Source organism: Gymnodraco acuticeps, unplaced genomic scaffold, assembly GCF_902827175.1.
Source record: "Gymnodraco acuticeps unplaced genomic scaffold, fGymAcu1.1, whole genome shotgun sequence".
Taxonomy (NCBI): domain Eukaryota; kingdom Metazoa; phylum Chordata; class Actinopteri; order Perciformes; family Bathydraconidae; genus Gymnodraco; species Gymnodraco acuticeps.
This window is the reverse complement of record NW_022990334.1, coordinates 1320222-1346014: the sequence shown is the minus strand read 5'-3', so window position 1 is coordinate 1346014 and position 25793 is coordinate 1320222. Positions and strand designations below refer to the sequence as shown.

The 25793-nt window shown below is 40.3% G+C and overlaps 1 protein-coding gene across 6 annotated transcripts in view; it reads right to left on the bottom strand.

Moving 5' to 3' along the window:
- si:ch211-26b3.4 (connector enhancer of kinase suppressor of ras 2) overlaps positions 1 to 25793 on the bottom strand; it is a 100598-nt gene that overhangs the window by 63606 nt on the left and 11199 nt on the right. For all 6 annotated transcript variants that reach the window (XM_034223171.1, XM_034223170.1, XM_034223169.1 and 3 more), the window contains one exon: positions 3372 to 3535. In XM_034223171.1, the coding sequence (XP_034079062.1) occupies positions 3372 to 3535 (164 nt within the window). The remainder of the gene's footprint in view (positions 1 to 3371; positions 3536 to 25793) is intronic.

Below are 25793 nucleotides of genomic sequence, written 5' to 3'. Positions count from 1 at the left end.
CATACAAAGACTGTCGGTGGAAATAATCATTCACTTGTCTTAACTTCAACAAGTTTTACAAAGATAATACACTTACAATTGACCGTGTGGCAAACTGTGGCCTGACTATGATGATTGTATGTATTTGCTCAGTTTCTACATTGTTGTATGTAACTTTAATACAATGATACATAAAGTGTCTTTTAACACAGATTTTGGGTTGAGAAGTCCATTGATTTTTAAATGATGCCCATTATTTAACATTGGTAGATAAAAGGTCACAGCGCATACAGTATAACCGCAATGTCCCAGGTTTGATTCCCGCTTTGGGGCCTTTTGAGGCATGTCAAACCTAGATCTCCTTATTTTATACTGTCCTCTGTCAAATAAAGGCGAAAAAGGCCACACAAAAAAAGGTTGTGTCCATTTCCCAACACATCTTTCTGAAAATTCACTGCACCCTCAGAAACCTATTAGCATAAAGGCTAGGGGAAAACACTTGAATGCATAGGCATAAAAGAAGAGACTTTTCCACATTTACAGCGAGACTGAGAGCTCAGTCAGCGCTTGAAACTTTGCATTGATCCAGGGCCACGGAAGTTCCCATATTCTTTGACTGCAGAAAGTCCAGAAAGTCGTAACGGTTGAGCCAGGGGAAAAGGGTTTTGCTTTCTTCATGATGGATTATATTGCTGACAACAGTGAATCGTCCTTTATTATCCAAATACTCTTTGTCTACAGGTACTTGCTTCCCTGTGGAACTTGGAGAGAAACGTTAATGAAGGTAGGAGGTCCGTTGAGAATTGCTTTCTTAAAGGATCATTTTGATTTATTATAACTAAGGTCTTATTTTTGCACTTTTGAACTTAATTTATATTGATTTTACTCAACATAATAATTGCTGAGATGAGATCTAGAAAGCACTTTGTCTGCTAGGTCCAACGGGGCAATACATGAGCTGTAGAAACCAAAGTCGGACACAAAAATGCTTGTAATAATCCCTTTTTTTAATGTCAATACATATATAATGTTAAAAATCTTGAATCACCAGCCAGAAAAGCTCGATTGAGGCTGAGAGGACTATTCTTTATTATTGAATGCTTTTATATTGTGAAAAAATGGTTTTGTGTTTATGTTCCTCAACCAGTTTGACTACTAAGAGGTTAAAAGAGACAAAAGATTATGGAGCAATAGTTCAATAAGATTAGTACAAATCACCAGTCATTGGTAAACAAAACTTGAAGAATAGCTTTAAAATGTTTGCAGGTTTATAGGGACAGGTTAGGGTTGGGCAATTGGACAAATTCATCATCTTTCTGCAATTGTTGCTGAAAGTGGCTAGTTGAACTATTTCAACATATCGCCCAACCTCAGAAGAGGTTCCTGTTTCAGTGTCAAGTGCACAATATTGCCTTCAAAAAGCTGTAATGGTTACTTCAGGATTATCTCTTCTTCACACTTCACATTATGAGTGTTAATCTAGAGTTTAGATTTAGAGATTTTTAGGGTCATCAGGATCAGCTGAACATACTACTGACTGACAAGACTCAACCTACAAGAGCCCAATTACAAGTTGTCGTTCTATATTGATATCAGGTCAATCGCGTATCTTTGGACAGGAAATTATTACACATTTTGGACAGTAATGATGGTCAACATTTCATCCCCATGCCAATGTGTTCCCAGAAAGTACTTGGTGAGTATACACTGTTGTTAATCTGATGGGAATGATAGCTAGAACTACAAAAAGTTTAACTTGAGTTGTTATAAACTAGAATCATCATTCAATGCTACTCACAGCAGTGGTTTTAGTGATACATCTTGTATACCTGGCATCCCTATGTGTGTGCAGTGGTTCCAGTTCCAGGGCATATGGTGGTGATTGCTTGCTCTGGGACCCTCATTCCCATGCTGGAACGTTTGAATGAAGAGGTGCTGATTAGCACACACACACAGACACACACACTCTCTCTCACAACCATTCAAACAGCCCTTACTAATCCAGCCATGTGTGCCAGGGAGATAAGGTGCATCCTGCATGCTCTTTCTACATACTCTTCCTTTTCCTCTTCCTCTTCCTCCCTCTCGCTCTGCCTCTGTCTCTTTCTCTCTCTGGGAGAGTAGCACCTAATTCCACCTAATTCCACCTAATTCCGTAATCCTGAGCACATACAGTCCGCACTCCGCAGTGACCAAGACAGAACACAAAACAGGGCCCAGATGATGGAGGATTTTTAAAGCCATTTCCTAAGCCAATATCAATGACCGGTAGTGGAAAATAAACAACAACAAGTTTATAAATCTTTCTTCCTGTGAGAATTTATTTAGCAGTTTCATGAATGCACTCTGAATTGATCTTAAAATATACATATGTGAGTTGTCTGACTGAATTTTTTTATTAAATCAGCAGTAGCATGGCAAGCTTATCATTAACCAGCAATCCACCCTAACATGCCAGCTTCATTGTATATTTATTTACTGTGCTGTTTATTTCCCCATAGTATTTTGTTCTTGGGATTGTACCTAGGCCTACTTAATTTCAGTCAATAAAAGAGTTATTGAAGAGGGGGAAAAACCTCTTTAAGCTAACAAGCGGTGCATTTGTACCATTTACTAGGCTACTATTTCATAACTGTAGCAGTTCAGACTCTGACACAGGAGGGTTTCATTATTTTATTTTAATAAATAAAAAGGTGAAAAATGTTTTTTGACTCTGGCTCTGCATTCTCAAAAAGTGTAGAGCTGTTAGCCTCATCGCAAGCATTTTTTTTAGCTAGCTAGCTTAAATGAAAAATGGTTTGCTAAACCATACTTGCCAACCCTCCCAATTTTCGCGGGAGACTCCCGATTTCATTGCCCTCTCCCGGTTTCCTCCCGGGGTCATATTTCTCCCGCATTTCTCCCGATTTCTGACAAAATCAGATTTACTCAGGACCGTTTCCACTCGGACTTTAATACAGCTACACCATTGTTTGATTTCCATGGTAGCGCGTCTCTTTAGTAGCGCGCGCAACTAAAAGTCTGAGAGGGTGAGGAAGATAGTCACAGAAAACAGAACAAGAATGGACAACTCGACCCTCTGCTCACTCCTTTCCTGTAAAATACAGGTCCAGCCCACACATATGCTACAGGCCGCAAGGCAGTGCACTTACAACTACAATAAGCATGTTAATTAATGTTAATCCAATACAGCTCCAGCGATCCACGAGCACCCCCCCTCCCCCCCCCCATCCATTATTGGATGTGTGATGTAACCTTTTACTAAAATGTGTCCGTTTTGGGGTTCAATATTGTGTCAGGCAAATACTAATGCATTTGAACATCACCCCCGTCCAAAGCACTATGGATTGAGAGAGACAGTGTCAGTGAGTAACAGAGGCTGAGTGACTGACCAGGGCACAGAGCAGGTCGACAGCTTCCAGGATGAGCTCCTGATGTCCTATTCTGGTAACACCCAGCTCCTCCAGCTCCTGATGGGTGATGTGTAGCAGCTGCTCTCCGCCCATCTGCTCTCGCTCGAAACTCTTCACGTACTGCTGGAGACAGTCGTCCAGACCTGAGGAGAACACAAACAGATGCAGATTAGACGGTGCTGATGTTTATGCCTGTGTCACTGTGAACAAGGGGCCTGCCAGCCTCAGCCGAAAGGACAACATACTCTAATTGGCCTCATTTTTCTTGCCCCTACAGAGACAAAATATAAACATTTATGGGACATATTGATTGCAGACTGATAGAAATACAAATTTGAGTTTGGGCATATTGTACGCTAGTTGCAACACTTAGCTGCAACACAATTCAGACAAGAGTGAAGACACCCACACAGAAACTCAATTGGAAAGTCTGCTCCCTAGAAACAAATGCTAAACACTAGCCTAAAGCCAGAAATGCCATCAATGCTTTATTGGCAAGTTACTAACTGTCCCCTAGAAAACACACAACTACTGGTTAGGTTTTCCAATACGTGATGATGACTGCACGCCATGCTGTAATAACATTTACTTAAATGTCACTTCTTCTTTTAATAAAAGCAATGTATTTTTAGAGTTTTCAGAGTTTTGAGGTCAAACACAATTGCACGCACATTCTGAGTGATTAAGGGTGTGTCCAAAAATATATCCAGAGAGATGTGAGTAACATATTGACGTATATGGTCCCATATGACTTTCCGCTATTAAACCCTCTGGAGTCGATGGACGCGACTCCAAGTGCGCATACTTTTACGTAATTAATCATATATTTTCGATTATAAGGAGTAGAAATATGATTCAGATATCCGCGGAATCGCTGGAAGAGTAGCTTTCCAGCGGTATCTCCTGTGAGACTATAACCAGGGCACAGCAGCCAATATGGCCGCTCAAAGCAGCTGTGTGGTGGTGGATTGGTGTGTCCGTCAAGGAAATCTCGGCCGGCAGCCATCATGGTCTGAAATGACCAATGGACATCGAGAAATCACTAAGGGCCTACCCACCAAGTAAACAAAACATAAACCACGTGTCTCCCATCAGTTTACGTCTTTGAGGAGAGAGAGAGAGAGACAGAGAAAATGGCTAAAAAAAACTTTACAGTTGCCGACTTCGCTAGAGATTTTTTTCGCTAGCAGCAGTGAAGATAGAGCCTCAGAACCTGAAGTCTTCGACTCTTCTGAAGAAGAAGAATACAAAGACAACAACAAGGATCCATTTGGACATGGGTAAGTGTAAATATTACAGTAATAGTGTACTGGCAATGTGTGGGGAATACCGCGAAAATGAACAATAGGTTTATTGATATATATTTTTTATTGATAGTCATGAACTTTTTATTGGGACAAAATAGACTCTCCATTAGCAAACGTTTACTCTGTGTTAACGTTATTTTGGTGTGTAAAAGTGAGATTACATGTGTAGATGATTAAATTAATCATTTATTCGTCCCACAACGGAGACATTTACAGTGACATGTTTTTGCCATCGATTATTTTATCATACTGTTCTGTACAGATGAGACTTTGTCATAGATGTATTTATATGTGTGCCTGTTATTATTTTACCGTCCTGTATAGATGAGACTTTGTAATCAGATGTAGCCTATGTATATGTGTGTCTGTGATTTTATACTGAATGTAAAGTAACTGGAAATACCTCTGTGTGTGTGTGTGTGTGTGTGTGTGTGTGTGTGTGTGTGTGTGTGTGTGTGTGTGTGTGTGTGTGTGTGTGTGTGTGTGTGTGTGTGTGTGTGTGTGTGTGTGTGTGTGTGTGTGTATGTGTGTGTGTGAGAGAGAGAGAGAGATCGAGAGAGACTCCTTCTCCAACCTCCCAAACTTTATTTTTATGTATGCATTGTTATTTGTGCTTGAGCAACATTTTACTTGAACTTTATTTCAATGAAATTAGTTGTAATTATTGTCCTACATTTTAATTTGTTTTACAGAGATGTTTCACAGCTGTCTGGGCCTAGTGGCCCACAGGCGGTGTTTATCCAGCAGCCACAACATCCATCTGTGCCGGCCCCCAGGTCAAGATCTACCGTGGCTCAAGGGCCTTCACCAGAGCCATCACCACCAAGGACCAACAGACCAGCATCACTACAGCTGCCTCCACCTCCATCTGCGGCTGCCACCAGGTCAAGATACACCTCAGCACAAAGGCTCCACCACAGCCATCACCTTCAACCCAGCCAGCAAGGAGGTCTCGTGGAGGTCTCGTATAGCACTTGTACACCCCACCTACACAGCAGCCCATGCACCATCACCCCCACCTACACAGCAGCCAGACCCACTGTCTTGGAAGACAGACAAAGACCTTGACACTGTCTTGACATTTATAATGAATAGTTGGTTGAAAGTTCTGATGTTCAATATTGTAATAGTTAGATTTTCCAGTTTCTTATATTTATATAAATAGTTGGTTAAACAAACCATATTTATAATAAATTGTTGGTTGAAAAAAAAAGGTTGAATCCTCAATTTGTATTTGTACACATCACATGAACCTTGGTATGTAATATGAAGTCATTATTCAGTCCTGATGTATCTCAGTCCCTGCTGTGGTGAACATAGAGTGATAAACACCTGTTTTACTCAAAATTTGAATTTAATTTTTTTAATTTTAGACATGAATAACACATTTATATACAGTGTAATTCAAATATTTCACTGCTTTTGTGATCCTAGGACTTTGGTAACCAAATCTAAAACACCAAAACAATTCGATCACATGAGTACATTTGTGTTTTCACAAGAGTTTTGAAGATTTTCCGAAAATCGGATGTCAAGTTTTAAGCTTTGTAGCTACTTATCTCATCAAACAGTGCTCTAAGGTGAGTAATATGCATATATAGCAAGACCAGAGATTGTCCTGAACATTTGGATATGTAACACATGGGGTGCCATGTTAGAAGAAATACATTTAAAAGGTGATTTAAGAAAACATCTAAAAATCGAGAAAATACCCTTAGACTCCAGAGGGTTAAGCTGCGGCTGCCTGCCACGCAGGGAGCCAATCAGCTGCACATAGACGTGGTGGGTCCGGGATAATATTGATCAGCATGAGCCTCAGGCTTTGAACCAAACAAAGTCAGCAGAAAGCACACCTCCCCACAGACCCAATGAACAAGCCTGCTCCAAAATGAGCACACACAGAGCGGAAAACGCATGAGAGGGAAGCAAATCCATATATGCATACACACACACACAAGGAACCACACCAACAGTTCTCTCCGCCTCTCCGCAATCACACATACAAATGCAATTACAACTGCTATTGTTATTCAGGGTCCTGACGCCTCTGCGGAGGCATGTTGTTAAAGCCGAGTGGAGCTGTGAGGAAAACACTGATGCCCAAGGGAAGAGATGCTGACTTTAGAGCAGACAGTGTGGTAGCACCTTACCAGAGTCACCACACACACATTCACTGCAAAGGATGAGCAGGAGGCATCCCGCTCTTCGTATGCCATGGGACAAACCAGACGAAGTATAAGCCTACTGTTGCTCTGAGTGACACTGACAAACAATCTTGTTACAAACAGCACAGAAAAGCAATTGTTAGTGTAACTCGTCAGTAAGAGGCTCCGCTCTGTAGCAGCACGAGTGGAAATTGGTTAATGGAATTCATTCCCTAAGGATAAACCCTCATATCACTGTGTTAGTATGTGTTTGACATACGATATTATCTGATGCAAGGCTGTTATAACACCAGAAGCGTCTAGGCTCATGTTATGAATTGTGCACATGTAATTCTGTATTTTAATCATGTACTACAGAGATCTAAGCAGTTGTTAAAAATGACATTGCAATGCATTTAAAAGTAAAACTGCTTCAATATTAATGAGTTGTGGAATACATTTATAAGCAGAAAATAGCAGCGGAAAAGCAAATAAGTAAGCAGAAAATACCTCTAAATCATAACTCAAAAATAAAATGTAAATAGTCAATATTATAATAAAATTGCCGAACAGGCCTTTTTCCTGCATTTAATAGTTTTAAACACTTGACGTATTGAATAACTTTTTCTTAAAGGTCCCCTATTATATTGTTTTTCATCAATATATTATAGGTCTCAGATAGATACAAAACATGTCTCTGAAGTGTTTGCCTCCAAACACCAAACAGGTCATTGTAGCATCCCATAATCCCCTCTGTTTCAGCCCTGTTTCAAAAGTGCTCTGTCTGTTACTTTAGATGAAAATAAGGAGCCACTCCCCACGCCCCTCTGAGAAATATTTGGTTAAAAAGAACACAATTTAGTCACTTTAGCTTTAAAATAAATGTAGTGTCATAAATGTGAATATTTGTCTCTGAAACGTAGAATAAGTAATAATGAGATTTAGCCTTTGCAGAACATTTACATGCACAAAAACATATAACACACTACAGGAAAGGGAAAACCCCAAAAGCATAATAGGGCCTCTTTAATTATTTCAGTTTCTCTGGAAAGTTTCCCCTCATATCCTATTCATCATCCTTATTCAGACTGACCAAAACAATACAAACCCAAACAATTGTACAATGCACTTGATGACACATTCTTCACCAAGAGTAAGTGCACTGCTACATTCCAGCATTACATTCAAATGAGCTGTTTTTTGTTTCCTTTTAGAGTAAACATTTTTCGGAAAAATAGTGTAGTACAGTGTAATAAATCATCCGTGTTTGCAAAGATATGCATGAGTGGACAGAAAGAGCATATTCTTCAGCTAGCTAGCAGCTATAGATGCAGAGACAGCCATGCAGGCAACATGGAGGCCGTGCAGAGAAAAAGCCCTGCAGCTACTGACTCGGATTTCTGAATTATGCGACTCTTGACCCTAACCATCAGAGAGTTACGAGAGGAAAAAGAAAGATGGCTATTTCTCAAAGTAAAAAAAGGCCATATCTAAGGGATGTGAGCCTTTCCGAACCAAACCAATACATCCTTCTAATTTCCTCTGACACTCACATTTGTCCTTCCCCATTTAACCTCCTGCCTCTCCTTCTGGAAGCACTTTTTAATAGCAGTAATGTCATACAACGTGGCAGGTTATGGCTTTTGTCATCATAATGCAAATGCAATTTCCGACTTCATTGCAAAATGATGCCAAGATTAATATCTTCGTTGCACATTTAAGATTCTCTGCAGGTGGAATAACTGGATGAACTTTGTTCGTGCTTATTATTTCTAGTCGTGACTTCAGTTCTCCTCCTGGTGTCGAATCATTAAAAGTTGCACCTTCTTACCCCTCTCTCCACCTACAGTTAGTATATATACCGTGTATGAATTATATAAAGAGGTGATGAATAAAGATCAAAGACGGGCAGAATGACTAACTTGGCATCCTCTGGAAAGCCCCTCATACTATAGCTATGTCCTACTTCTGCAACACACACATATCTATATATATACCCACACACACACACACACACACACCACACACACACCACACCCCACACACACACAACACACACACACACACACACACAACACACACACACCACACACACCACACACACCACACACACACACACCACACACACACACCACACCCATGAATGAATTGGCTGCTAAGTTGGCAGCAGTGCATCTAGTGGCCATTATCTTTAAGCTATGATTGGATTTGTTGTTTTAAATATATCTGAATTTTGATTGTAAACAGTTCTGAGTCCCACACATTTTTTGCGATTGTCGCGAAAATGTCATACTGAGAGCGAATTCATACAGAAATATTTTTGAACATTGATCCGGCACTAAACCCATTGTCAGGGCTGTGGTAGGCCTTGAGTCCGGACACAAGACTCAAAGTCCACTTTCTGAAGTATTTGACAAGAATTGGTCTTGTGCCTTGTTTGACTCGGAATAGTCTTTGTCTCTGGCAAATTATTAAGTATTATGGGCCAGTAATCTAGTTTAAAGGGGCCCTATTATTCTAATGTTCAGGTTTATATTGGCATTATGCAGATGATGGGGTCGTTACTAAAAAAAAGTAATATATTACATATTACTTTTTTTTAAAGTAATATATTACACTACTTCGTTACTCTCTACGTAACTCGTTACTTTACGCACAGGCCGGCCCGCCCCTCCCTGCAGGCAGATCACGCAGACTGCTAAAGTTTCAAATGTTCTCTTTAGTTCAGTTTCCATTGTCGCATAAGACTGATCCAGATCCTGAATGTTTTCCTATCTGACCATGGCTGTCCTCTGTCTCCTGCTATCTGTATATTTTTGCTCAGTCTTTCTCTGCTCACGCTGCTGCGTCGCGTGTTCTCCTGCGTGTTGGCCATGTGTTGCACTGGAACCAGACACCGCAAAGACTTCAGCCAAGCACGTACGAACTGCGCATGCATGAGTGGCAATAACTCTCCTTACCAGCAGGCGGCGGTAGTGGGTATTCATTCATCATTCAAAACAGGCAACAAACCGGAAAACAGAGAAGAAGAAACAGACTATGTGATATAAACAAAACAACAAATAGCTGTGCGTTAGCTCACCTTAGCATGTGTTCTTTGCAGGTGTTTGTTGAGGTTTGATTATGACTGATTTTTTTGTAAGTAACGAAGTAACGCGTGTCGGGGCAATGTTAGTTAACTGTAATGTGATTACTGAATTATAAAAAGTAGCGCGTTACACTACTCCGTTACCGACCAAGTAATATTATTACAGTCACGCGTTACACCCAACTCTGGCATTGTGTGTCTCTAGTGAGTGGTTCTCAACTGGTGGGTCGCGGACCTGTTTCGAGTGGGTCGCTTTTTTTAAAGTCTAACTTTTATTTTTGAAGGCCCGATTTCTACTAACGCTGTGCATGCAGTAGGCATTGGACTGGATAGTACCGGAGACCATAAACGGTTTTGAAAAACTTCTGTCACGTAGTGATCATCTTCTCAATAAAACTTCTTCTGGCCAATCAGAATCAAGATTGTTGCCGGAAGTCCTACGGAGAATAACTTGTGGTACAACTCTTTATACATTCACAACTTCTGATAAAAATGAACACGTAATGAAATATGACCCCCGGATTTGATGATTGACAGGTCACAGAAACAATGGAAGCTATCTTACCCACAATTTAAAGTTCACACAAACTATCTCCTCTTTGCTATTCTCTCTGTGTGGAGCAGCAAGTTCAGCTGTCAGAACTAAGTGAAAAACAAACAATGGCATAAAATATTATTAATATGTCGGGCAGAGTTCCCGTTAGAATATTTTTTTCGCCCGGTCAACATGTCCGTTAAAGTTTAAATCTTCCGGACAAAATGAGAAAAGTGCCGGTCAAAGGACTTCTTTGTTATTTATTGTGCTTTAAAAACAAATTGATATGATTCGATATTAAACAAACTAATCATAGTAGATTAACTATTCAAAAGTGTTCAGTAATTTACGGGAATAATAAACGGAGCGCTCTCTCCCTCTCCTGACAGCCCTTCAGTATCATGCAACTCGCGGATCAGTAATGAGTGACCCGACAGTAAAACCTAAACATATCTATAACTAGTTTAGGTTAGTTTGAGAGGTCATTAAATAGCTACGTGTGATATTCTAACCTGAAGAGTGTGTTTTGTCCGCTCACCGCTGCATGTGATCATGCAGAGCTGCGTGTCGACTCGTCAGCAGCAGCTGACCTCTCTCTCTCTCTCCCGTCAGATAGACTCGCGTTTATGTCCATATCGATCAGATCCAGCTAGTTTCTAGCTAATGATATGACTACCTGCTATTAAAGACACCTAAACAATAAGTGTCGTTATGCAACTGGGTGGAGGGCCGCAAAGTATAGCGCATTTGTTTAATGCCCACCGGAACCCCGAGGCATTACCAACAGATCAACGCACAATCAACCCATCCAGGACATCTCTTTCTCCACATTAAGTGTTTAGACATTAGAATTGGACTATTCTTGTCTGTCACATATTCTTCTTGTCTGTCACATAAGTGGCGCAAATTGCGCAACTGATGCGTTATTGCGCTAAACGGAAATTATTTTGAACGGACACTTTGACCGAGAGATTTAAGATTTGCCGGTCTTCAGCATATTTTACAGGTCGTAGTCCGGTAATTACCGGCTAACGGGAACTCTGATGTCGGGGTAGTAATAGATTTATTTATTTTTCTTCTCAGAGTGTTACAGAATGCGTAGTTTATATGTTAGTATTTCAAAAATCTCCTGGGAGACAATCCCCCAGACCCCCCTACTGGGGTTGGTTTTCAGCATGTCACGTTTTTCACTCGTGGTGAATTTGCAGGATTGGCTCCAAGTCTTTCCTTTTTATTGAGTACAATACAAGTGTGCCTTTTTATGTTATACAGCTCAGCTTTGATTCTAGAAAACTTGATGACCATCAATCTCATTAAACTTTTCCCTTATGTTGTGTTTGGGTCTCCCGTGACCCGTTCAAGTTAAACTATAATAACTACGCTATAGTTTTTTTTTAATCGGACAAGGCTTCATGATATCCTCCGCAACAGCTATATATAACACTACAAAACTGATTTTGACCAATTTTAGCCAAGTCTGAAGGTCTGGCCCTGAACCAGTTGAGAACCACTGCGAGGTCTAGTGTGACATGTCTCCATGTTTTAATGTTCAAAAAGCTCTTTATGGTTTCCCATACTGCTTGTGCTGCAGCACCTCTTTTCAACCCTCCGTCTGAAACCCGAGCCCAGTCGGCTGTCTGATTGGTTAGCTGGCAACCTCTGTTGTAATTGGTCAACCGCTTACAGGTGTCCCACCCCCTAGCCTATCACATACAATGTGTTGGAGTGCTAATCATAGAAGCGTGAGTATTACATAGTGATGTCACTATGTTCAGGAAGTCAACAAAGGAGTTTAATGGAGGCGTTTCAGGCAGGAGGGGAGTGTGTGGGAGAGAGACTTCCTCTGGAGGGAACTTTTTTAGATAAATATTTGTTAGCCTTTGTAGACCATTTACATGCACAAAAACCTATATAATGTAACTCACCACAGGAAAGGGAAAAGTCCAAAAAGAATAATAGGGCCCTTGATACATTGATACATTTGCTATTCATACTAATCTGTTATCTACTATTTTGCCAGCTGTGTACACAGGAGACACCCTCCTGTTGTGTTTGGGTCAAATCTGACCGATTTACTACTTTCATCAATCATAACTTTTTTGTTTTACATTCGATTGCATTAAGGCTTTATGATGTCCTTCACAGTAGACATTTGAACATTTAAATGGCTGATCACCACTTTCATTGAATTTTGGATGATTTAGTCAACTTTGTAACACTCATGGTGTTCCCGGTCAAACATGACCGCCATTAAGAAAAGGAATTAGTAACCATCCGGATCAGATATAAAAAAAAACACACGCACACACACACACACACTAGATGTGTTTTCCCCCCTTTATGTGCCCATCCCCCCACATGGATCACACCTGGCACACGCAATTCATATTCAGTGACTATTCTTTGTATATTAACTGCAGTTTTTCATGTATACCAGTAGTCTGATACAATATGTACAGTTTTAAAAGGTGCTAAATTAAATTTGGTGATGATTAATGTTTTTTGTGTTAATGTAATAGCAGTTAAAACAGGACCGGTCAAATCTTGGAATGACTTCAACTTGATTAGACGGTGGTGACTACAGCTCTGCTCATTGTATCATGTTACAGGAACAATCCCTAAAGGAGCTATTGAAAAAAGAAAGACTTACTGCCTCTCCTTTTATTGGTGGCACAAATACAACTCTATTTTGGCTCAAAGCACCGCCACCAATCGTACATTAAGAGAGCTTAATAGGAATTAATTTAATAGATAAACATTACAGCAGACCTCAAAGTAAAATATATTTTAAACAATGGGCTTCAGTAATTTTTTATGTAATAATGTGCCTTATTAATTAGTGAATTTGGCCCAAACTAACAGCTGTTTCTGTTTTGTTTTATTTATTCCTCACACCATTATACAGCTTTGTTGAACCATTGTTTTTATCTTTGTTCACAAAGCTGTTCATATTTTCTTTTTCAATGTTCGGAATAAGCAGCTGTTGGTAGTTCAAATGCACATATAAACATTTTGTTCTCAAAAACATACATGTGTGTTCTCACTCGCTTACTTGCACAAGCACAGCACTGCACACAGGCAAACATTCACAATATACATATACACATTGTGACACACAGCTGCTAGCCAATCAGATGAGTCAGAAAGCCTCCCCTAGAGGACAAACAGCTGATCTGGGTTCATCTGCTGAGTTCATATGCCAGCTGGAAATAGCACATGGTGCTCGCAAACACATACAAACCAAAACAAAGGGGGTCAGGTTCGTCAGCACCGCACCTCGAAATGCAGATAGTTATATTAGTATGATGTAGATGTGATTTGTCAAAATCTGCAGCAGCAACAAAATCCTTTTCCTGCCTTCCCACATGTTTACAGTAACTGCAGGAAATATAAAAACTGACCTGACGCTTAAGTTATTACATTACATTACATTGCATTTAGCTGACGCTTTTGTCCAAAGCGACTTACAATAAGTACATTCGACCAGGAAGACACAACCTTGAAGAAAACAGAATCATATAAGTATATCAGTTTCATAGAGCCAAACATTTCAAGTGCTACTCAACTGGCTTTAGGTAATCCAGTCCTTTATTGGTATAAAAGTGCTTCGTAATAGTTCTAACGCTCGAAGTGGAGTCGAAAGAGATGAGTTTTCAGTTTGCGCGCCGGAAGATGTGCAAGCTATCTGCCGTCCTGATGTCAATGGGGAGCTCATTCCACCATCTTGGAGCCAGGACAGCAAACCCACGTGTTTTCGCCGATGGGAACTTGGGTCCCCCTCGCAGCGAGGGCGCAACGATCGTTTGGCTGATGCAGAGCGTAGTGCACGCGCTGGGGTGTATGGTTTAACCATGTCCTGGATGTAGGAAGGGCCATCCATTCGCAGCACGGTAAGCAAGTACCAGTGTCTTGAAGTGGATTCTAGCAGTTACCGGAAGCCAGTAAGGGAGCGGAGGAGCGGAGTGGTGTGGGAGAATTTAGGAAGGTTGAAAACCAGACGAGCCGCTGCATTCTGGATGAGCTGCAGAGGTCGGATGGCACATGCAGGTAGACCAGCCAGGAGGGAGTTGCAGTAGTCTAGGCGTGAGATGACGAGAGCCTAAGTATGCCATGTAGTGTAATAAGAGTCAAACTAATTGCAGGTCTCCCTTGAAAAAGAGATCAATGATCTCAATGGGACCTACCTGGTTAATAAAGGTTTGAAATTAAATCCTAGCCTGCGTGCAACTGAAATAAACAGAAAGTACATTTTGCATGAGTAAAGTCACAAGTGTCTCAGAGTGTAATCAAGGCATTAGCCCCTGCTAGATTCCCCTGGGAGCTTTGCTGAGTTTGGAGCAAGATATTTTATTATAGCTTAACCATATAGTTGAAATCCACCACAATGGCAGGCTGCACTTGTGTGTTTCCTGTCAATATTGTCCTTCTTGCTGCAAAGGAACTTAATATTGAGCAGTATTTGCTGAGCCAGGGCCTTGCCTGCATATCTCCCATATCTCTTTCTTTCAAAAGCGCTTCATAACACAATTTGTCGATTGTCAACAGTCTGTTTTTTTCCCCCCAGTCTGGTAGAGATAATAAGATTACTGCATGAAGGCAGCATGCACACAACATCCTAAAACCTGCTGTGAGATTCTGAAATTGCATCAGCTAAAGGCTTTTTCATATTTGTAGGTCTTCTTTAAGTTGAATGAGAGCATTTTTCAGGATATTTACTGGACAGTAGCACCACAAAAAGTGCTAGTTTGGATTTCTGGTTCTATTTTGGATATGGGGCCTAACGACAGTAAACAATTGTAATTGCTTATCTTATCATCCTGTTATAGAAGCCATTCCTAAATCATGGCTGTGTCCTATCCTATCTTTGTCCTCCTCTTAACTCAAAGATTATAAAAGTAAATGTAATTCTTCCAATAGCACCAGTCATGCAGCATTGATGTTAAGACTGTATGGTTTATTCAAGATGGACATGTAATATATCAATGGCTCTCACTTGTCACTGGCTAGCTTGCTATCGTTGAGAACAAAATATGTCAGAAGCACTTATGTTCTAGGAGGAGAGGTACTCTTTAACCCTCCGTTGTGTTTGGGTCAAATCTGACCGATTTACTACTTTCATCAATCATAACTTTTTTGTTTTACATTCGATTGCATTAATGCTTTATGATGTCCTTCACAGTAGACATTTGAACATATACAATTGCTGATCACTGCTTTCATTGAATTTTGGATGATTTAGTCAACTTTGTAACACCATGGTGTTCCCGGTCAAAAATTACGGCCATTAAGAAAAGGAATAGTAACCATCCGGATCAGATAAAACACACACACACACACACAAAACCACAACACACACACACACACACACACACACACATATACACACAACAATTTGACACATTTCCCGCTCTTATGTGCCCATCCCCCCCACATGGATCACACCTGGCTCACGCAATACATGTTCAGTGTCTATTCTTTTATATTTACTGCAGTGTTTCATGTATACCAGTAGTCTGATACAATATTTACAGTTTGAAAGGGTGTTAAATAAAATGTGGTGATGATTAATGGTTTTTGTGTTAATGTAATAGCAGTTAAAACAGGACCGGTCAAATTTGACCGCGAACACCAAAGTAAGGGGGGGGGGGGGGGGGGGGGGGGGGGGGGGGGGGGGGGGGTGGGGGGTGGGGGGGGGGGGGGGGGGGGGGGAACGAAGACAATAGGAGGGTTGAATTAAAATAAAAAGCAAGTTCAATCCGCTCTAAACTCAGACTCAAACGTCCCACTGAGGCTGAATGCCTTTACACAATCGGCTTTCTCATTTACACCATCACTCATTGGAATAAGGTTCCTGCTGAGCATAAAACGTACACAGCCTTTCCCCATTTTTCCCATATTTCCCCCAAAAATGTACATTGAGCAACTAGTGTTGTTGTCATCATTTTGACGATGATTCAGGTTTTTTATTTAATTTAATTGTAATATCATAATTGTACTGGATGGATGTGCTGGTGTTTAGACTTTGATGTGTGCTTGTTGATGTGTCTGTGTAATTGTTAGAGTGTTAGAAGCTCTGTAATGGTGTTGCATGTTAATGAATGCTTTTAGTGTCTGTTAATTGTTCTGTGTGCACCCTCAGGGACTGTAGATAGAAATAAGCCAACAGTTTAATCTGCCATTATCATCTCTTCCCTTTTATAATAATGACCAATAATAATACTAATATAATGCCGTTTGAGTAGTCTTTAAATCATTTTTGTTGTTCCTGTTGTTTCCTATCTTCATTGTCATTGCCAAACAGTTATTTTAAATGTAGGCTGGTTTTATGCCATCTTGATTAAATAAAGGCTATATTCCTATCCTTAGATATTCTTCTCAAAATGTAATAAAAAAACGTCACCCTCCACTGAGATAAGACAGAACATGTATTTATTTGATGATGCCACTGGTTAAGAACTCTTATTCACCGTCTTACTGTGTTATGTGATACTGCATCAACATTTATTTTGTATCAATGTTGTCATAACTATTTTGGTTATTTCACTTGCCTGTGTTTTGCCTGTGCTCTTATCACTACATTTTGAATAAGTAGAGCAATAAATAATAATAAGAAACCTGAACTTTAACTTGGATTTTCTTACAAGGACATAATGTGTAATTTTTAGAAGAGTACAATTGATAATAATGTTTTCACTGGCTTTAAGATCCAACTGCTTTACCAATATATTATTTATTCTCTTGTTTTTTAAATCAGCATAAAGCAATGGATGCTAGTCATGTAACAAGGTAGAACAAATTAAATCTGTCCAGCAAAGCTTCAGGTCTGTGAAGAAATTAAGTCACCTTTGCTTTTTGAAATTGCTCTATTACCTTTGGAGAGAAAATCTAAAAGACTGGGATTTTCTTCTGTCAGATGTCAGTGAAGAGTTGCAGTGTTTTTAATTATCAAATAAAATAAAGATCATGTAAGTTGACTGTATGCTTTCGGTTTTGAAACACTGCTCCTACCACAATTCGTATTGTTCCTCTTGTTTCGTAACCATAGCCTAAAGTGGTAAACACATATTTGTTGTCAGAAAAACTGAAGTATCGCTGTGAAATAACACAGTAGAATCCCTTGATCCCTCCCATCAGTAAATCCCAGTGTGCTGAAGCTTGAGCGAGCATCTCGTGTTGACAGCTTCATCCACATTTCATGCAATTCCTCCAATCGTTGTCTCTTTCCTGAGCAAAATAAACTCTCCACTTCGGAAACACGAGGGGTTGCCAGGCAACCGGAGCAGAGAGGCCTCGGAGCAGAAGTGAGGGATCAGCAGTTGCCGCCCCTCAGGTCCCTGCACTGATGCTAGGCTAAGGAGAGCACATACACACTTTATTTACACACACACACACACACACAACACACACACACACACACACACTGTAGCCTATGTATGCGTGCCGCACACTGACAGAAGGCTTGTTGAAGGCCGCAATAAAAAGACTGCATTTACAGCTGAATATGAATTCTCGCAGAGCAGTAACTTTGCTGCTTGTCCATTAGCATCATCAGAAATCAGATTGTCAAAACTGCGTTTCCTTTGAGACCTTCGGGTCTGTCTACATCCTGGGATAAAAGCGATGGTCTTGGCCATTCCCATCTGTGAGCTTCCAGCTGGAGTAAGTGCTTCGGTGAGTGCGACAAAAGACACATCGCTTACTTCAAAAAAGAATATTGCACTGTGAAATATTCATCACATCATGACAGTCTTGAGAACATGGCATTTTAGCTCCCCCCCCCGTACACAGGCTTAATGTGGGGCACGGCCTCCTCTCTGAAATCCAGCGAGCGGGGAGGTGTCAAGAGGAAATCTAATGGAGCACAACGACGGGGGAACAGGGTCAACCAGGAAGCTGCAGCAAGTTCAGAGCAGAGCTCCACTCGAAGGAACCCACCCCAGGGAATCTAAAGTGACTACAGACATAACAGAAGTGCAATAATGTTTTTACATGAGCTTCACCTCACAAGCCCAAACTATCCCTATTTCAACCCGTTCAACGTTATTGCAACTGTATGTAGAGAAGAAAACATAGAAGAAGATAAAAAACACTTTGAATGAAGAGAAGCTAAATGTTTACATACTGGAGAAAATGTCACAATTTGTGTATAGGCCGGGTGACCAGTGTGGGAGAAAGAGCACGTTTGTGAAAGAGCACGTTTGTGCGGGACAATGTGGGCCATGTTACTACTGCGTTGCTAAGAGCTAGTTTAGATTTAAATATAATGTTTATCCAACCCTTGAAAATAAACATTTTGACTGAAACTATTAGCTTATAGATATAAATAACAACGCTTCACTATAGTTAAATTGTTTGCACAAACTACGCAAGTGAAGGAATTAAATATATTTGTTTTGAATGGAATTATTTTCCAACAAACTATCATCTGTAAATATTCTCGTATTCTTTTGCGATCTCCAAGTATTGACTAAAATGACTAGAGCTTACTGCCACAGTCTGTTGACCTGTTGGACCGAGTGCTGCACAGTGTGGTAAACGTTAAATCAGCTGCTGTAACCTCATCTGTTTGGTATTCCTCTTTTGGTTTTAGGAGGAATATATCCATAGATCAATATTTTCTTTATGGGCCAGGCGTTTCTTGTGAGTTCCGTCGCTTCAAAACGTATTCACCTCCATGTACAATTGAAAATAAATCTTGGCAAATCTTTAAAAAAAAACTCTCTGGGAATCGCCCTCCACCGGCTAAACCCATAAGTAAATACATTTCTCGGTTGATTGGTTGACATCTGACACAGCTAATGGTGTGATAGCCCTCTCTTTTTTTCTAAACATCTTTGGACAAAAGACATGTTTTAGAAGGCCAACTGTCAATACAATGCGGTACGTCGGCTAATGTGTGGGACAAATGATAAAAATGCTGTGCAGTCGCGCACAAAGCGGGACACCTGGTCCCAGAGTGTAATGTAAACTTGGTCGAACACAGTAACAGACCCACAGTCTGACAATTGTATTCCTATACTTTAGCTAAATGAACCATTCAACAGTTATTCAGCGCATTGTTTCAGTTTTATGCATACTGCTGGTTTGGTTCACTGCTGGTTTGGTTCACCCCAAAAATAAATCACACATTTTGCCACTGTTCTCTAACCTGCCAAGCACCACATTTGTCTGGTGAAGAAAGTGGATTTCTGTGCCTGCTAGATGTCTAAATATACACGTGCTTTTAAAAAAACTCTTACAAATGTCAACAAAGTCCAATGGACCACTTTAGAATTGTTCAGCTCATGGTTGTTTCCATAACAAAAATATCTGATGATACCACTGCATGCTACCTGTACAGCCTGTAATAATAACCGATAATATGTCAATTATGTTGTTGGCCGCCCTTATGTTGCACTGCCGTAATAAATTAGTTAATGCAGCAGAGCATGACATATTCCTTTGGCTGTGATTGGTCAGTTTATTATGAGCTGATAATCTTCATGATACACCATAATGCGTACACACACTTCACTGCGTCCTCTATTAGTCTTCTATATGATGGTTGAATTATTGGTTTTTATTATTGTGAGGTAAAAAACAGACTTCATTTTACATGTTAAGGCCCTGACACACACACGAGCCGATTTCGGCCGTCGTAGATGTCTGAGCCCTACTCAGGTAGGTGTGACCTGCACCGTCGTGTCTTTTCGGCCGTGCCGACACCTTCCGCTCCCGATTTGAATCGGGAGGCTATCGGCAAAAGGCTGTCGGCAAATAAATCACTCTGATTGGCTGTTCAGCTTAGCGAATCAGTGCATGAGAAGCGAAACGGAAGTGAAGAAGGCACACACGACGGCAATTATTTTTCATTTTCCAGTACTGCACTAAACATGTTTTTGATTATAAGTCGCTATATGAAACAGTCTGTGATGGACGAGAGTGAAAATGGAACGCACGCTATTTGTTGTTTGTATATATCATGCATATCATGTCTGTCTTCCGGTTGCCTGTTTTGAATGACGAATACACACTACCGCCGCTTGCTAAGGAGAGTTATTGCCACTCACGCATGCGCAGTGCGTGCGTGCTACTTGGCCGTCGGCTGAAGTCTTTGCGGTGTGTTCTAGTGCGACTGTTGGCCAAGACGCAGGAGACGTGAGGCGACACAACAATCGGGTCCGTCGGGACGTGTTCTTTGGCGTGTCAGGGCCTTTATATGCAGTACATTTGCCAGAGTGTATTTGGCATATATTTGTATTTTTAGGAAGGTAGAGACTTAAAAAAACTTAAAAGCATGATGTAATTGGGCTGTTGGGGGTGTTATAGATAGATATTTACGCTTAATCAATTGGGTAGTGTCACTATATGCCTGTATTTTCTCTTTTCTTTTCATTTTGATATGTTAAGGACATTTCATGGCATCAACATCAAAAGGATGTAGCAATCAGGTGAAGAAGCTCCAAAAAAAGCAGACACAACGCCAACAAAATTGCAAATATATAGCGAGGCCATGCGGACAAATCATGGGTTGGCACTGTTAATCCTCGTTGAGCTGTGGAGGATGGGCCAACATTGCAACCGACTAATCCTACTCATTCTGCCTTTAAAAAGACAAACTAGCTTTTCGGTAATGTTGACAGCTGAGCCGGGATAAACTCTTAACTCCATTCATACTGGCAACTATAAAAGGATAAAAGCTTTAATGCTGGATCTCTTTCTAATCTTTTCATTGTAAATTGTCAGGATTTGTCAACATTTACTAGTTTATAAAGCCCCAGCATTTAGAAATTCCATAAAATCTTTGCTATGCCTACAAATCTTGAGTGACCTTCTCTGTATCTCATTGGATCTCATGTGGGCCCCTGACCCAAAGGTTGAGAAACTTTGCTCACAGTTAATATATGTGGTCGTAAAACTGCATCCTCCCAAACAGGAACAACAGGTGCAAAATCAGATCAGTAAAACACATACGAACACACACACACACACACACACACACACACACACTGGCCCCTCTGTCCGGGCCCCCGGATGGAGCGGGTGCTTTGATATGATGCCCGCTGCCTCCTCCCATTCTCCGCACCACTTCTCTCTACCCATCTTTCTCCGTCATGCCCACCCCTTCTTCCCCTTGCACACTCCCTCGTTTCCTCCTCCCCCATCTTAGGCTCCTCTGCTTTTCTTTCATTTTGCTTCGCGCCTCCCCATTTCTGAATCCTTGCTCCCTGTCTCTCTCTTACTGCTCAAGGCCATAAAACGTGTGTGTGTGTGGGTGTGTATGTGTGTGTGTGTGTATGGGTTGGTGGAAGCGTACAGGATGTGGATGGGGGCATCTGTGTGTTGCTGGTTCCCCATCTTATGACATGTGCTGTGACTCCGACACGATCAGATCTGGTTTTCCATGACTACCGATGCCCCACTTAAAGGCGCTGCTTGAGTTTGTGCATGTGTGTCAGTGTGCATACGTGCCATACATTTCAGCAGGCATGTGCATCGAGTGCCTGCATCCATATGCATCAAGGACTGAAGGAGTTTCCTCTATGTGTGTGTGTGTGTGTGTGTGGTGTGTGTGTGTGTGTGTGTGTGTGTTGTGTGTGTGTGTGTGTGTGTGTGTGTGTGTTGTGTGTGTGTGTGTGTGTGTGCACCTCATAATAATAATAATAAGCACACTCTTTAATCTTTAATGCAGCTGAAACTACAACAAGCACACAGTCAGAGCCAGGGGAAGCAACACAGTCTTCTTTACCATGTCAGCAGGGGACCAAATCAAGGGGACACAGTATGGAATGGTAGTAAACATGGCTCTGGACACGACAATTAACCAGCTAAATAACATCCAGGGGATTCTTTCAACAAAGCCACGTCTGCTACCCTGTACAGCGTTGACCTCCATGTAAATGTAACTAAAATGTCACACATTGCCTTTATTTTTAGACTTCTAGTTCCACCAAATCAGCACATAAAGAGAGATTACTGCAAGAAAAGTGGACTTCCTTCCTCATTCTCCTGTCACTGTATGCATCAGCAGGCTGCCGATATATAACGCACGCCTGATCGCACAGGCTGATCTTATGAGGTATGCACAGCAGCACCAAGGAGCCGAGAAGAAGTCCATTTTTTCTTTGTTGTCTAACACGTTAAAGCGCAGAACCTCACGCGTCATACTTTACACATCAATTGCGTCTGCACCCACCAGGGTGAGATACATCCCCCCTCCTCCCTCGCAGACACACATAGAGGAAACTCCTTCGGTGTGGGTGTTTAAATCAAAACAAACGCCGATGAGTCATCTCTATGTGAGCCTCATCAGTGTTCTGCTGCTGGAGCAGAGAGAGGTACAGGGTTAGCATGGTGGCTAGCTTTCTCAGGTTTTCTCGATAGGATCCTCTCGATAGCTCGCTGTCTTGAATTTGTTCATGACAGGAGTGGACTGATGAGGAAAAGGAGCTGACAGATGAAGCTTGTCATTTTACATTTTTCTCTAGGCAGTGGGGAAAAGATTATTCCTAAAACGGGCCCAATGTGTCCATTTGAAGACTGTCTTTAAAATGTAAACTATCTCTCATGAATAAGGCTAAGCTAAATGCTAATGTCGCTATTTTAAAAGGTGGGAGAGGAAAGTATGAAGAAAACATCACTGACAAGTACATTTTAGTATTTGTACTAACACATTATCTTTATTACCCAACCTCTACTCCACTTCATTTCCTAGACAAGTTTTGATTCCAGAACATTTGTCTCACAGCTTTAGTTGAAGTAAGTACAAAACAACATCATCTTTTATACATTTAAAATTCCCAGTGGAACAAAAAGTAGCTAAAATTAGCCTAGCGACTACCGGCTGAAGCTACTTAGCCATTAATGCATCATTAATATTTAACCGGTTTACATAAAAATACTCTGAAGCCGATTATGACTTTTTTGCTGATAAAAAGTATATTTTGGAAAATGCAGGACTTTTATTTAGAATTAAAATCAGAAATAAAAAACTTAAAGGACTCCGGGAGTATTTGTGTTACATTACAGTCGGAAATATATATAAGTAGAGAAGTTAGAGTACAAATGTGGGTATTATACTACGAGACATAATAACATAAATGCTGAAAATTGAGACAATAATTAAGTGTTTAAAATGCAAGAAAATATAATCTATATGTTCAGAATGAATATTAATGCCAGAGAGTAGCCTATTGCACATGTTATTGAAAGTTGCTTTTAATATTGCAGATATTGATTTTCTTTAACAGTGCCAAACTGATATTTTTTATACACTAATATAACAACCCCTATACTTTGACCAAAAACATGCAGAAATGTTTCTGAATTTTGATCAAGGTATAATACAGTATCCGAGTTGGACAGTGGATTCTGTATTGAGTGGCTGGTCAAATCTGAAAATGCACTAGCCATTTAGTCCCTGAATAAAAGGTAATTTTGCATCCTGCTTACAAACAAGCTTACAAAGAACATTTGTATTAGTTACATGTCGTGCCCTCAAGTTAGACAAATATCATTGTTGTAATATTTTAAACTTTGTTTGTTGTTGATATTTTTGACTTTTCGGTGCTACTATATCAGTGGATGAAGAAGTATTCAGGTTTTTCACTTAAGTAAAAGTAGCAATACCAAGTTGTAATAATACTCCGTTACAAGTTATAGTACTGTATTCAAAATGTTACTTAAATAAAAGAGAAAAAATGTATCGGCATCAAAATATACTTCAAGTACCAAAAGCTAAAGTACTTTTTATGCGTCATGGCCCATTTCAGAATCATATATATTAATTTAATGGATTATGATTATTGATGTGTTGGTGTTTTAATGACAGCTGGTAAAGATGAGGCTAATTTAAATTATTTTATATACTAGTGCTGTACATTTTAACCTAGAATTACATGTCAGAGTTTATTTAAAAATGGATTTGTATTTTATATGAACTAATAATAAATAACTTTCTAAAGATGTAAAACATAGTGGACATTAGTGGAATAAAAAGTCATATATTGGCTTCTAAAATTGAAAGAAGTAGAAGTATAGAGTAGCATAGACTAAAAATACTCAGGGAAAGTACCTCAAAGATGTACTTAGTACAGTACTTGAGCAACTGTACTTTGTCACCATCCACCACAGTACTATACACAATTCATAGGCACCTCCACGGCTTAGATTTGGGTCAGACTGGGGACTTGTGTCGTCTTTGTACCAGTGCTAAACAATATAAATAACAGAATAATAGATTAGTACACAATGTAGCTGCAGGTGTTGCTACGTTGCTAAAATAAGCCTTTGTGCACAGACAAGACGGCACAGTAATATGAAAGATGAGAAACCAAGGACTATGGTGGCCAACCCCTGCCTCCACAGAGAAATAATATAAATAACACTTTGTCTACAAGATGTAGGTGAGGACAAATGTTAGCTATCAGCACCTATTTGTCTTACATCTGTGTACTTTTCTCTTTCAACTCAAGCTAGCAAAATAACGTCTTAAGGAAAATAATAGCACAAGACTGCTCAGATCAGCAAGAGAGCGATGAAGAGATAAAGGAGCCACAGTGAAGCCACTGTAAGCGTAGAGATTAATACTAGCCTCTCGCCTTTTTCTTTTAGTCGTAAGAAAATAAGATCTGGGCATACTGAGGGCCTAGGTCAGGAAGAAGGAGGGCTTCACAGGAGCAGGGAGAACTCTAGGAGATGTTGGTGAACAAACATTACATTACATTACATGTTACTTGTTAGTCGCTTTTATCCAAAGCGACTAACATACATACTCATGTGGCCACAAACGTCCATTAGAATGAATCCCTGAGCCCGTGTGGAAAAGGCCAGGAGACTCCTTTACAAAGAACGCATGCAGTAAGAGATGAAACAATTGTCCCTTAAGACTTTTGGTGCAATTGTGTACATTTGTCTGTGTCTTTATTCACTGATGACGAACAAAAACGTTTTTTTTCAGTTGATTATGACCTGAAACCTGCAGGAAAGCGGCATGTGTGGCAAATAATGAACACTCTTTTATTTCGATTGAACTGGTAGGTTTAAATCACTCACTCACATCTCCATGCGTTCTTTCCAAAGTGATTTAAAGCTTTAAATGATATTTCTAGTGTGGTGATTTCCTAGTTATCGCAATTTGAGATTGAGGTGCATGACATGTGAAATATGAAATTGTGTCTGTTCGTGTTCTTGTCTTGTCTGTCTGTTCCTGTCTGTCGTCACATACAACTTTTATATTTCTAAAAGTTGGCATTCCCGAGCCTGTGAGAGGGGGGAGTCATTGGTTTGCCGTGGGTGGAATGTAATATCACTGCCACATGCAGGATCTTTTTTTAGAACATGGTTTTT